At 39.7% G+C, this 12,550-nt stretch overlaps 4 protein-coding genes across 8 annotated transcripts; 2 read left to right on the top strand and 2 right to left on the bottom strand.

The window, feature by feature from the left end:
• Positions 1 to 319: 319 nt before the first annotated feature.
• Positions 320 to 2,341, bottom strand: LOC143897268 (apoptosis-inducing factor 3-like). Of its 3 annotated transcripts, none has more exons than XM_077405785.1 (6): positions 2,198 to 2,341; positions 1,996 to 2,125; positions 1,521 to 1,869; positions 1,256 to 1,406; positions 950 to 1,166; positions 320 to 798 (listed from the first exon to the last, which is right to left on the bottom strand). In XM_077405785.1, the coding sequence occupies exons 4-6, from the start codon at positions 1,286 to 1,288 to the stop codon at positions 533 to 535; spliced, it is 516 nt and encodes a 171-aa protein (XP_077261911.1). In that variant the 5' UTR covers positions 1,289 to 1,406; positions 1,521 to 1,869; positions 1,996 to 2,125; positions 2,198 to 2,341; the 3' UTR covers positions 320 to 532. The 3 variants fall into 3 exon arrangements, with proteins under 3 accessions (XP_077261911.1, XP_077261909.1, XP_077261910.1); XM_077405783.1 differs by having other exon boundaries at positions 1,521 to 1,850; XM_077405784.1 differs by lacking the exon at positions 2,198 to 2,341 and having other exon boundaries at positions 1,521 to 1,850; positions 1,996 to 2,187.
• Positions 2,342 to 2,931: 590 nt separating this feature from the next.
• Idh3b (isocitrate dehydrogenase [NAD] subunit beta, mitochondrial) lies at positions 2,932 to 5,738 on the top strand. Its single transcript, XM_077405777.1, has 6 exons — positions 2,932 to 3,007; positions 3,747 to 3,806; positions 3,870 to 4,079; positions 4,318 to 4,709; positions 4,811 to 5,000; positions 5,150 to 5,738. Exons 1-6 carry the CDS (start codon positions 2,966 to 2,968, stop codon positions 5,378 to 5,380), a joined length of 1,125 nt encoding a protein of 374 aa, XP_077261903.1. The 5' UTR covers positions 2,932 to 2,965; the 3' UTR covers positions 5,381 to 5,738.
• A 355-nt stretch (positions 5,739 to 6,093) lies between these two features.
• Positions 6,094 to 7,228, top strand: Sec20 (vesicle transport protein Sec20). The gene is made up of 3 exons (XM_077405782.1): positions 6,094 to 6,311; positions 6,490 to 6,904; positions 6,967 to 7,228. Exons 1-3 carry the CDS (start codon positions 6,231 to 6,233, stop codon positions 7,152 to 7,154), a joined length of 684 nt encoding a protein of 227 aa, XP_077261908.1. The 5' UTR covers positions 6,094 to 6,230; the 3' UTR covers positions 7,155 to 7,228.
• Positions 7,229 to 7,432: 204 nt separating this feature from the next.
• Positions 7,433 to 12,546, bottom strand: LOC143897266 (neuronal calcium sensor 1-like). 3 transcript variants are annotated; one of them, XM_077405778.1, is made up of 6 exons: positions 10,728 to 12,546; positions 10,264 to 10,627; positions 9,233 to 9,625; positions 8,317 to 8,647; positions 7,827 to 8,025; positions 7,433 to 7,553 (listed from the first exon to the last, which is right to left on the bottom strand). In XM_077405778.1, the coding sequence occupies exons 3-6, from the start codon at positions 9,351 to 9,353 to the stop codon at positions 7,506 to 7,508; spliced, it is 699 nt and encodes a 232-aa protein (XP_077261904.1). In that variant the 5' UTR covers positions 9,354 to 9,625; positions 10,264 to 10,627; positions 10,728 to 12,546; the 3' UTR covers positions 7,433 to 7,505. The 3 variants fall into 3 exon arrangements, with proteins under 3 accessions (XP_077261904.1, XP_077261907.1, XP_077261906.1); XM_077405781.1 differs by having other exon boundaries at positions 9,233 to 10,516; positions 10,607 to 10,627; XM_077405780.1 differs by having other exon boundaries at positions 9,233 to 10,627; positions 10,728 to 10,815; positions 11,680 to 12,546.
• Positions 12,547 to 12,550: the final 4 nt, after the last annotated feature.

The following is a 12,550-nucleotide window of genomic DNA, read 5'->3' as shown; positions in this document are numbered from 1 at the left end:
CCATAAACTTGATTTATGCGTTTTACTTATTTTCTATCTGAAACGAGATGAGTGTATACGGAATGGACGTTGAAAAAGAGCGATCAATCAGAAATATATAAAGGTGCCATTACATGGGAGCGTCCGAGCGTCGAGCGTCGAGCGTCAAACACGTGCGCATCACCTTTGCGCAGGATTCTAAACCGTACAGATTTCAGCGTCTTGACGCTATTCCTATTGCAATGGCGAGTGAGGGGGGGTTTTTTCGGTTGCATTCCTCGGGTGAGGAATTTTGGTGCCTTGTACCCTTTAGGTTTTCGTAAATTAAATAAGCAACAAATTCAACAATGACATTTAATTTTCTCTTTTCTTTTTGTGCACAATGCCGAATATACTACATGAAGTATTTCTTAACATAAGAACAGTATCATGAAATATATTACACAAGTTACGTCTAATAAGGTACATTGAGAATGTACAAAGTAAAAGTTGAGACTAATACTGTGACATAATTGTTCGAAATCGTTAAGTTATTTCGTTTGTATAAAATAACTCAAGCTTGCACGTCAATAAGAATGCTTTCTTGAAACCGGGTTGAGACATCCTTTGGCTTATTTTTCATCCAACCAAACGGATCTGTATTAATCTCCTCTTCTGTTAGTATCTTTCTCTCGTACAGCATATTTGCAAAATCTGCTGCAACTGGATCAGCATTAACACTACTAATTCCTATTACTTTGCCATCTTTAAGATAGTAAGCGAAGAATTCCAGTTTGTCCAGTGAGCCATGAATCTTTATGCTAGTAGGGTTTCCATGGCCTGAAAATGAAGCGATAAAGATTGTTTAATTGGATTGTTAAATCTTTACGAAGTGCGTAATTTATTATACTTTTGAAATACTGTGTTGTGCAAACAGAGTATTTTAAACTCGATTTTAAAAGTACAATAAATATATTATGTGCAAATTTACCTGCATATCTGTAATTTCTACCCAGTAAGTTCGTCCAGAAGAATGGCACAGTCTTCAAAGAAGTTTCTTTACCGCATATGTTTAGAGCCGCAATTTTGCCGTGATAATGAGCTAAAGAATAATGACCTATCGCAGCTAACGTGTCGTCGGATCCATATATCGGTGCATAAGCTATGTCACCTCCAGCATATACATTTTCCACACTTGTTCTTAAATGCTAGAATTCGATTAACATCCAATTATTAAAATGAAGAATGATACATAATTAGAACTGTACATAATTAGTACCGTGTCCAAATGTTATACCTTATTTACTGGTATAGCACCATCGTCCCTCATTTGAACAGAAGATTCTTTCAGCCAGTCGGTATAAAAAGTGGATCCTATTCCAACAATAGCTATATCCGCTGGTAGAATCTGGCCGTCTGTAAGTTCGACCTTAGCCACATTAAATGACCTAAAACATTTGTTACAATGGGTTAAATAAATTTGTTAATACATACTTTTACACCATTTAATGTAATATCATTGTTTTTATTTGGTAATTCGCAGGCTTATGTAATACAGGTACCTTTAAGAGCATTAGAAATTTCTGCCCACAACTCTGCAACTTTGTGTCTGCCACGGAAAGACAAAGGCAGTGTGTAATCGTATATAGGGGGTCTCTTTCTGACTTCTTCGATCAATAATTCGTCTATTATATTTTTGTTTACTGCTGTTGAGCACAATACTGAATCATCACCTGAAGGACAGCAATCATCCACCGATAGATTAATAGACTTTGTCACTTCATTGCCTATTTGTATTTGTTTCAAATAGGATTGACCAAGTGATTCTTTATTTATTAATACGATTTGTTCCTTGCCATCACATATTACTCTTGCCAAACATTCATCTCTTTCTGCAAAATCGCACACATACTGCTTATACTTACAATGTCTTTCAATACATATATATATATATATATATATATATATATGTATGTATATATGTATATATACAATAGTTGTATATTATTGTATAATTTAATGAATTATAGGCCATACCATTTGTAGGATAAAATATTTGGGACTCAGACTCGATGGTAATACCGTGCCATTGTTGCACACATTGGTGACTCTTAATATTTTTTCTTACAATTGTTGCCGTGCACACGCCGCACGTTATATCTGATGCCTATTAACATACAATATTTTAATTACTTATCTCAACAAGAGATATGCCAAAACAGGAACATAACCTACTTACCTCGTCACTCGCCATTGCAATAGGAATAGCGTCAAGACGCTGAAATCTGTACGGTTTAGAATCCTGCGCAAAGGTGATGCGCACGTGTTTGACGCTCGACGCTCGACGCTCGGACGCTCCCATGTAATGGCACCTTAAGAGTTACTAGCGTATACATTGTCCACGTGACGGCCGAACAGTGACGGACGCTGTTCGGGAATGTCGAATTTTTCTCTTACATATTCACGTGCGAGTGTTTTTTAAGAGTAACGGACGAATAATATATCTATACTATAAATAAGATACCAATTAAGCCTCTTTAAAACTAAACGATCGATTCCTTTATAAATGATAATTGACCAACGCCTTTTATAAATCTTCTAATTTTTAGAGTGCAACGATTGATTTATTATTTCCCATCATATTCTCCTTTGCTTTTTCCTCAGTTTGGTATATGAGTGGCTCAATCAATCACTTTAAACGAGTAATTGAATTTTTCTCTAATTCTAATACATTATATTTTTTGGGGAATTTGTTTTATTCTTATTATAAGAAAAAAAAACGATTTGTGAAGACGTTACTTTAATCAGCGTTTTTTCTTTTTCCACCATGGATGAAGCGCTCGCTCCTCAGGTTTATCAACAGATTAGATCGATCAAATTAATACGCGACGACTCCGAACGCGATTACATCCCTGCGTTCGCGAGCAAGCGCGAGGGAACGGGAGACGAGCAGACGAGACGAGAGACGAGCACTACGAGCAGTCGACGCTCGGCTCCGTCGTGAAAGATGGCTTTGCTGGCGAGAAACATCTGCAAGGCGCTCTCCCAGGTAAATCACCGACGCGTTCCTCCGTCGCTCCGTGTGTCCCCGGAATCCCGTCGCACCTGCGGAATGCAAGAAAAGCGTATAAGTTCTATTGACTATATTATTGACCGTACGACGAATAACGTATAGCCGCTTCGTCGGCGCGCACGGCGAGGAAGACGATCGCGCAATCAGGTCTTTATAACCGTGATTATTTTTATCTGAGACGCATCCGATTGTCAAAAACGCAAGCTCGCTCCTCGATGCATAAACGCAAACGCGGATCCTCCACACCTGCCCGGCGGCGCGCAAATTGGTACGCACGTCGGTCGGGGCAAAAGCACCCACGCCCGGCTGCTCGCGTTATTTAATCAGAGTAGTCTTGTTATTTGTCCACAAAAAAAAAAGCGATAAATTGGCCCTGATTACGCAAGAAGGAGCCGATTGTTGATGAGAAAGCGTGGTGAACAGGACCAGATTGACTCCAGTCAATTAAGAGGATTAATCCCGTGTGTGTCCGGATATTCTAAATTTTCTGGAAAAAAGATCACACGTGAAACAGAAGCGTAATAAATGCTACTTTGAATTCTTTAAATAACTAATTATTCGTAACATATGCATAAAATGTGATGCGTTTGTATTTTGAGTATTATGTCTAAAATATATATCACATTTAGATTATATCTTGTTTATAGGGAATTGTGAATCTTAATATAATTAATAAATCATGATATTATATTTCTCTCGCTTTTTGTGTTTGCAGGCTGCTCATAAGAGCACAGTTAGGGCGCTGCATGTAGGAACAATTAGGCAGCAAGAATCGGTAAGCGTTACTTATTCTCCAATTGGTGATCAGGCTCATGGATGACCCTGCTACTTCTTTTAGACGGTTGAACAAGAAGGAAAGTTGAAATGTACCTTGATACCGGGAGACGGCGTTGGACCAGAGCTCGTGGTTGCTGTTCAAAGTGTTTTCAAAGCTGCGGATGTCCCAGTTGAATTCGAACCTTACTTCTTGTCCGAAGTGAATCCAACCCTGAGTGCACCTCTGGAGCAGGTCTCCAACAGTATCGCCAGAAACCGAGTTTGTCTAAAGGTCTAATTGCGTACCTTCCAAAACCAACGATAAAATATACTCTATTTTTTCATTTGGCATATATACAGATAGGTAGTTCAGTGAGATATTTGATGTTTATAGCTAAAACGCGTATAATTGAAAATATAGAAATTTTTCTATCGGAGAAAGTGAACTACGAATTTTTTAAAGAGTGTGCGGCTGAAAGGTAACGATAATTATGTAATTTGATTTAACTGTGCGTTGCTTTGTGCGACAGGGGATTCTAGCAACTCCGGATCACTCGATGACGGGAGAGTTGCAGACCTTGAATATGAAATTACGTAAGAGCCTGGACCTGTATTCGAATGTGGTGCACGTGAAATCCTTGCCGGGCGTCAGATCGCGTCACCAGAATGTGGACTGCGTCATCATCAGGGAACAAACGGAGGGGGAGTACTCCGCGCTCGAGCACGAATCTGTCAAAGGGGTGGTCGAGTGCTTGAAGATCGTGACTGCCACTAAGAGCCAAAGAATTGCGAAATTCGCTTTTGACTATGCCGTAAAGAATAACCGCAAGAAAGTCACGTGTGTTCACAAAGCTAACATAATGAAGCTCGGCGATGGACTTTTTCTCAGGTCGTGCCAAGAAATTGCCAAAATGTACCCAAGGTACTCGAATAACTTCCTCGTCGCCCGATTACCCTTTATACATATTTATTACGAAATTATTGCACAGTACTACTATATATTCCTATTTTCTAACGAAACAGGATTACGTTCGAGACGATGATCGTCGACAATTGCACTATGCAGATGGTCTCCAATCCACATCAGTTCGATGTCATGGTAATGCCGAATTTGTACGGAAATATTGTGGATAATCTCGCGTCCGGTCTGGTCGGCGGTGCCGGAGTCGTCGCAGGTGCCAGTTACAGCGCCGAGTGTGTCGTCTTTGAACCGGTAACGTGCAAATGCATTATGATTTTGTTTATGCAAAATAAGAACTATATTCAATATACAGTTGTACGGTTAATATTAAAAAGAATCTCTAGAACTTGACTTACGCCCATTTTAAAGCGCAAGTTGCTAAGATTTGTATTTTTCGAAAGGGTGCGAGGCACACGTATTCCGAGGCGGTCGGCAAGAACGTCGCGAATCCGACGGCGATGTTGCTGTGCGCGGTGAAGCTCCTGAACCACGTGAATCTCAAACGTTACGCCGAGCAGATTCGGGAAGCGTTGAACCGCGTGCTGAACGACGGAAAGGTGCTCACGAAGGATCTAGGCGGGCAAAGCTCGACGTCGGACTTCGTCGCCGCTGTGATAAACAGCCTGCGTTAACGAAAAAAAAAACTTGTGTAACATAGAAGGACGTAGATCTTGCGTCGCGAGCTCATTTTTATCTGGACTGTGCGAAACGTAGTGCCGCACCCGTCATAGAGTATATATATTTAACTCACCTACGCGTCATAAAATTTGTAAAGCTGTTATCATTTTAGAAAACTATAAATATGCAAATTTGTATTTGCAACGGTAACTTCCCGTATGTTCTGCAAACAAGGGGAAATCCAAAGTATTTTGCAATCGCTAAGTCGCAAAAATTCAATTGCGACGTGCGGACTGCATAATTAGCTGTATAATAAATCAAAATAGGCAAAATTGTACCATATCTATGTATAATAAATTACGCTACCTTGTACATACATCCTATTGAAATGTCACAAAGTTCTCCTTATTTCGCATAATTGGAAATAACAATATAGACAAGCATATCTTTACGTTTCATAGCAAAGTGTTAAAAGCTGTGATAAATTAGCACTGACGGTAATTAAGATATATTTTCTGATTTGTTTTATTTCTATCTTTTTTTCCTGATACCTGTGAAATAAATGACTTTCTACGATATAAATATAATAATTATATGAATATATGTATATAAATATGCAATATTATATAAATAAGTAATATATCAATACGCAACAAAAATGTGCTATTCGCCTGTAAAGTAAAATTTCTAGTTATCAGAAATCCATGAAATTACGAACAACAAAGGTCAGTTACACGTGTCCATTGACAGCTTGGCATTTGGCATGCGATCAGCTGATCGGAGTCTTCGCCTACATATCGCACATATGTATAGTACGCCGTACAATCAGGAATTAACATAAAAGCGAAGTAACTCGCATTGTCAATGGATCCCAATAGTTATGCGGTGGAATTAACGCGTCAAGACATCGTTAAATATCAGCTTCAAGTGAACGCTTTAATACAGGTAAATATATAATCGTCGTGTTACATAGAATATAACCTAATTTCAATGTTGGTCCATAGCGAGACCATGTTTGGCACTGTTGGCAGTGGCAAAAAATATATCACGAATTATATTGTAACAGGCCTATATATATATAATCGATGATCGGTATTTAATAAATTATCTGTTTACCGCGAAGGACATACAGCAATGCAGCGGGCCACTGGAGATGCTGGACGAGCTCAACGCGGAGGGCAGAGCCAAGATAGCGGTTTTGAAATCTTCCATAGAACACCTGACATCCATCGCCGAAACCGAGACGAATGGAAAGAAAAGGGCCGAGCTGCTGTCGGCCGTGGACAGTTACAAGGAGCAGTTGAACACTTCTTTGGCGGCGTTCCGCAAGGCCAACATTGTCAGCGCGTGTGTCATCGACAAACTGGCGAGGGAGAATCTGTTCTCCATGCCGGAGGAGCGGCAAAACGCTCTCCGTAGACGGCACGACAAGCAGAGCTTGACGAACGCGTCCAGCCAAGTGACGGACAAGCTTCTCAGTATCTCCAGGCATCTGGCCGAAACGACTCAAAGAAGCGCCGACACGCTGGACAGTCTGTGTACGTATCCTATTTCGTTGACTGGCAAGTGCCGCAATTCTACAAATCGGTTATTGTTTCAGTGACATCTTCGGACAAGGTCGGCGGCACCAAGGACGAGTTGGAGCATCAACAACAAGCTATAGCGCAGTCAGGGAAGCTGTTAGGCAAATACGGTAGACGGGAGGTCACCGATAAAGCGCTGCTCGCATTGGCATTTGCCTTTTTCCTCGCCTGCGTATTTTACATCCTACAAAAAAGATTGTTCTGAGCATGTACAAATACTGTGTTCGGCAATACAAATCTGAGGCGTTGGAGTGCTCTTTTACCTCACAAATCGTTCGGTATTGCCTATAATGCCGAACGATTTGCAAGTTAAAAGAGCACTCTGACGCCTCAGATTTGTATTGCCGAACGCAGTAAATGTATTTAAGATGATATCAAACTGTTTGCACAACGTAAATGCAAAATCTTGTATTATAAGGAAACTGGGGGAAATAATGTGATATATTATGTGTACTCTTCAAGAGTGAAAGAGGAAAAAGGGTGAACTTTTATAAATATTTTAATAGTTTCATGTATAAATTATTTTCATTAATCTCTTAAGGTCACTTTCATTCCATCACCAGATATTGTTAAATAAAAACAACTGGCTGTATATAAAAGCATCCTGTAAAAAAATAGAATTAATGAAGTCTCTGGGTACTCATACATCTTTATATTTACTGCTATTAAAGTAGATCTTACTGTGCTGAATTTTAACACTAGGAGGTTTAATAACAAAACAGCTATAAATTAATTTTTAACATTTATCGATATCGATATTAAAAATATTTGTAGCTTTTCTGTTGAAGAAAAGCCCGATAAGAGGTTTCATTGAACAAGGTCCTTCTAGTGTTAAGTGCGAATAATGTTATTCTTACGTAGTGGGATATTTCCGTACATTTTTACAACCGCTCATGAATTCCTCCCTTGAGATCAAGCCGTCTCTGTTCGTATCTATCTTTTCAAAGAACCTGTCCACCTGTTTGTTAACCACGGACTGGATAGTCCGCGTATTCTGCACCATCTCGTAAATCGCGGATACTATGACCAACATTTCATGTCTCGTGATACAACCATCGCCATTCAGATCGTAGAACCTGACAGGCAATAAGGGATTTGTGTATTTTGTGTGTTACATTCGTCATCTTGGCCATGTTCGTGATCATTAATTCAGCGAAGAGAATGAATCGACTTAAAAAAAAAAATCGATCAAAGAGTCATCTAGTCTTAAAATTCTATTAATTCTAATTTGAAAAAATATATGGAACATTGTTTTCTAATTCCTATATAATTAAACCTTCTCACAAAATACCGTCTACAATTTTCTCTAAATTCATTATCACGAAATCACTATTAATAGAAGCATTGAGGATGAGATAAACTCTCACCCGAATATCCAGGAAAGCTTTTGGTCCACATTGCCATTGATGATCAATGTCATGGCTCCGAGAAGATCGCTGAAGCTGACGATGCCGTCGCCGTCTCGGTCGAAGCTGTTGAACACGATTTGCGCGTATCTAGCCGGATCGCCAAGCGGAAACAGTTTGGCGTATGCGGGTTTAAAGTCGCCGGACGTCGCGCATCCTCTCGGGCACAGCTGCTTGAAGGCGCGATACAGTTTACGAATTTCGTCCTTCGAAAACCCGGTGCGACTGGTCAAGGCGGACAGTTGCTCGGGGAATATATATGACGAATGTTTATCATCCTCCTGGATGATTTCTACGAAAACGTGTTCGAGTTAGACAGTGATATTTTGTATTCGTAAATTTATTGAAACATGCTAATTTTATTCACTCAAAATAATCTTGGAAATTTCAAGCTTTTAATCCTAGAACTAGAAATTCTCCACAATTATATTCCAAGAATAAAAACTATAATTGGAACAAAAATTAATTAATGGTACACTTCAGAGGATTCTTTTTTTTTATAATTAATGCCAAATGTGCGTTATTATTGCAAAATTGCAAAGTATTCACTAACTTTTGTTCTCTTTTCCTTCTCTTATACTTCAAAATTTTCAATAAAGAAATTAATAATTGTCATACAATCATTTAATTAAACTGAATATTTATACATTTAACAGCTATCATAAAATTATTTTTAAGAAATTATTTTAAAAAATAAATGTTTATCATTAGTTTTATCACTAAAAAAGCACTATTAAGATTCTACTCACAAAATTACTTAATTGTACACATTACATTTTCATTATCTAATCTAATCGAGCGATTTGGCTAATTAATTGGCGATTTCTAGCGTTACAAAAACTAAACAAGGTGTACCGTTCAAATCGGATATCATTACCGGTAATTTTTTTGATGCCTTTGCTCATTTTTCTCAGGCTACGTTGCATCTTTACGGAGAGACTGGGTCGGCGAAGAGACTCGCAATTATCTTTGCCATCGATACCACCGTGATTTGACATTCGAAGGGACTCCGACGGACACGTGAGATCAGATAAGCTTGACGAAGTGATCAACGCTTTTCAGCGAATGTCGAGCGAAACGAAACTGACGCATGTGGTGCAGTCGACTGCACGGAGCAGTTTTGATGAAGTCTGCAGTAGCCAAATATTTAGACGATTTACCACGGCATGTCTGCAAATCTCCCAACAAGAAGTGACGTGCGAGCGCATATTCGCGGATGTTTTTAGGCGTGTCGGACGTCTTATCCGGCTCATCTCCAGGAATTTTTTTCCTGGATCACAGCAATGATCAGTTGATCTCTTATTTTAATATAAATTGTAATTGCGTATGTTTATTAGCGGTTCAAATTTCTAAGCGACTCTCCTACATTTATTCTATATTATCTTTGAATTTTTTTGCCAGATCACGATATCAGTTACGTGTTATCACTGTCACAATTAATGAGAACAAGATCAACTTGACCCGACCCGAATTTCAACGTCAGATCTAGCGGATTCGAGATGAATTCTTGGGAAAGAAGTGAAGGAAGAAGGAGATAGAAGCCGTAAACGCGCTTCTTCGAGAAAGCATTTCTTGCCAAAAATTCGCGAGAGTGAAGCGGGAGAGGTGTGGAAGCTTCCGCGGAAAGCGATTTGATCGCATATTTTCAAATGCATTGAAAACTTCCTCCACCCACAAACTAGTTTGAGTCACTAGATGAAAGCGAGTCTCTTAAATAGCTTTACATTGCACATGATTTCCGCGTTTATCACGTACGGCGTCGTATATATATATATTTATAATATTTATATATTTATATAATATTCTACTACACTTTTTTTTTTGTAACTCTAAATTCAATTTCGTGTGGAATGAGCTAATAAAAAATCGCTCGTCTATTGCGAGCATCTGTGTGGAAAATAGACATACTTTCTCTGCCAAACGCTATTAATAGTCGGGTGGACTGGAAACCGACTATTACGGTAATAGGAAATCGGTAGAGCAAATCGAGCCCCGTTGCTCAATGGTCCATAATTCGAGAGCTCGTCCTTTCGTGGAAGGATCCGTAATCCGTCAAGTGTAAGGACAAGTTATATGCAGTTGCGTGAAGCGATTGACCTCGTCATTTGCAATTTACGAGTATCGTACTCGATAAATGGGCCTATCAGCTCCCAATGATTTCCTTCAAGGCAATCCGAGTTATTTGTTTACGTATAACCCAATTCTTTTTATGCGACGTACAGTCGGTATTACGTAATTAAAGATTGATTACCAGTATCTTGTAGTCACTTTCCTGTAAGAAGTTGCGTGCAATGTGAATGAGATTGAGAAAGACTTCATGTAAGATGCGGAATAACGAACGGAAAAGTGCTGTATCCACTGCAATTGCTTACCACTGCAAGGGCTAATTTGCACCGACGTGGATTGATGCTATAATTGCACCAGGGAAATTATCTCTTTCCTTCCAAGTGGGATAATAAGCTGGAAGGAAAAACGTCGGATTACTATGTTACCCTACGGCATCATTGAAACATTTAAATAATATTTATAACTACTAATTGTCATTTCTCTCAAATTCCTGTGAATTAAAAATTTTCTCTTGAATCCTTATCTCGACCAATTAAATGTAGCTTATTGTTAGATAATACAGGGATGATAAGCGTTTTACCTAGGAAAATATTTAAAGAAACATATCGGGGGAAAAAACCCAAGGGATTAAAGGGCAACTTGCGCTTCGGTTCGCGCGATCGGTTTCGCGGTGCGTAAAGTGTGTCAAGTTCGCCGATAAGATAATCCGGTCCTCGGTATCGGCGCAAGCAGCGTCCTTGGCACGATATTCGGATGTAGAGCAACTCCCAATAAAGTTGGGCGCGAGCGCGGAAGAGTCGGGTATACGCGAGGATGGAATATATCGCGCGCGCGGATCGGTCCGTGCAGGCTGCATATTATAATGTGGGTCACGCGATCCTTTTCACAATCTTCTGGAGGAAAAACGCACACCGCGAAATTCATCCGGTGCGGTGTACTTTATGATCGAGTGCACGCAACGACATGCAAGCACGTGCCGGTGTGGCGCGTTACGTTATGCAAAATTATTATTTTATGCACAGAGTGCCGGATTTCGCGGATACGCCTACGTTGAGCGCGGCTCCGAAAGCGCGATCCATGAATTAAACATCGAATGCTAATCCGCGGAGGAACCGTATCCGATCTCTGATACGCAATCGCGATTCGGTCAGCCATTTCTGCGTCTTCCGAGCGTCATTAGCACACACAGGGTTTTTTCTTTCTTCCTATGCCTCAAGGAGTCACGTGAAAATATCATTATCATAGGATGCGGCATACCGGGCAAATGAGTAATTACGATGGTATCAGTATCTCATCCATCTCCCTTGTATTTCCCCGCAAACGATATTGCGTGCGCGGAATGCGCGAGTGAGGGAGAAAAAGAGTTACGAATGTTGCATATAAATCGCTGTAAACAACGATCAAAACGCGAGTGAGAAAGGGCCTTCCCCAAGTTCAGAGGCGCGCAAGCGAGTGCGTCACTTTGCCAGCACGTGCAGAATCCTAAATCGCGGAAATAATCGTGAAGACACGGGAGACTCGCTGGAATATAAAATCTCTTCGGCGGCTCGATCGCAATCCCCTTATAGAAAAATAACGAAGGATCCAGCAGCCAGCATCCAGTGTGATTCAAGCTTCGATCATATGAGTGTAAATCGAAAACTTGGGAATCTGTAATGCAAAATATCGTAATACAGATCGTATGTTTGGATATATAAATTCGAAATGCTTAATATCTTTCAGATATGTAATTCTGAGACATCGAAGAAAGAAATCTTAAAATGATACAAAAATCTATGATTGAAGCAACTGAAGATCGAATATCTAGATCTGTGATTAAATAAAATTAAATAATTCTGTCGATGTATTTAATTATATCGATTCAATTGTGTGATTCTAATAGAATTACATTTCAATTATGAATTGTAAAATCAAGATTCAGCCAGATTTTTGTGCCATTTTCTATCCTTTAATATATGATCATAAAAGACTACTGCATATTCTTACTGAAGTCAATCGAACACGTACTCTCCCATTCGCTATCCCGAGTTCCTTCATCAAAAGGCAACGCAGATTCACCATTAGCCGCGCATATATTTTTCTGAGCGGTAGGGCGGTAGGCCGGTGGCATATAAAACAGCGGTAAGCA

This window comes from Temnothorax americanus, unplaced genomic scaffold (genome assembly GCF_048541705.1).
Source record: "Temnothorax americanus isolate GAGA-0224 unplaced genomic scaffold, ASM4854170v1 Scaffold2, whole genome shotgun sequence".
Lineage (NCBI taxonomy): Eukaryota > Metazoa > Arthropoda > Insecta > Hymenoptera > Formicidae > Temnothorax > Temnothorax americanus.
This window is presented reverse-complemented; position numbering and strand designations above follow the sequence as displayed.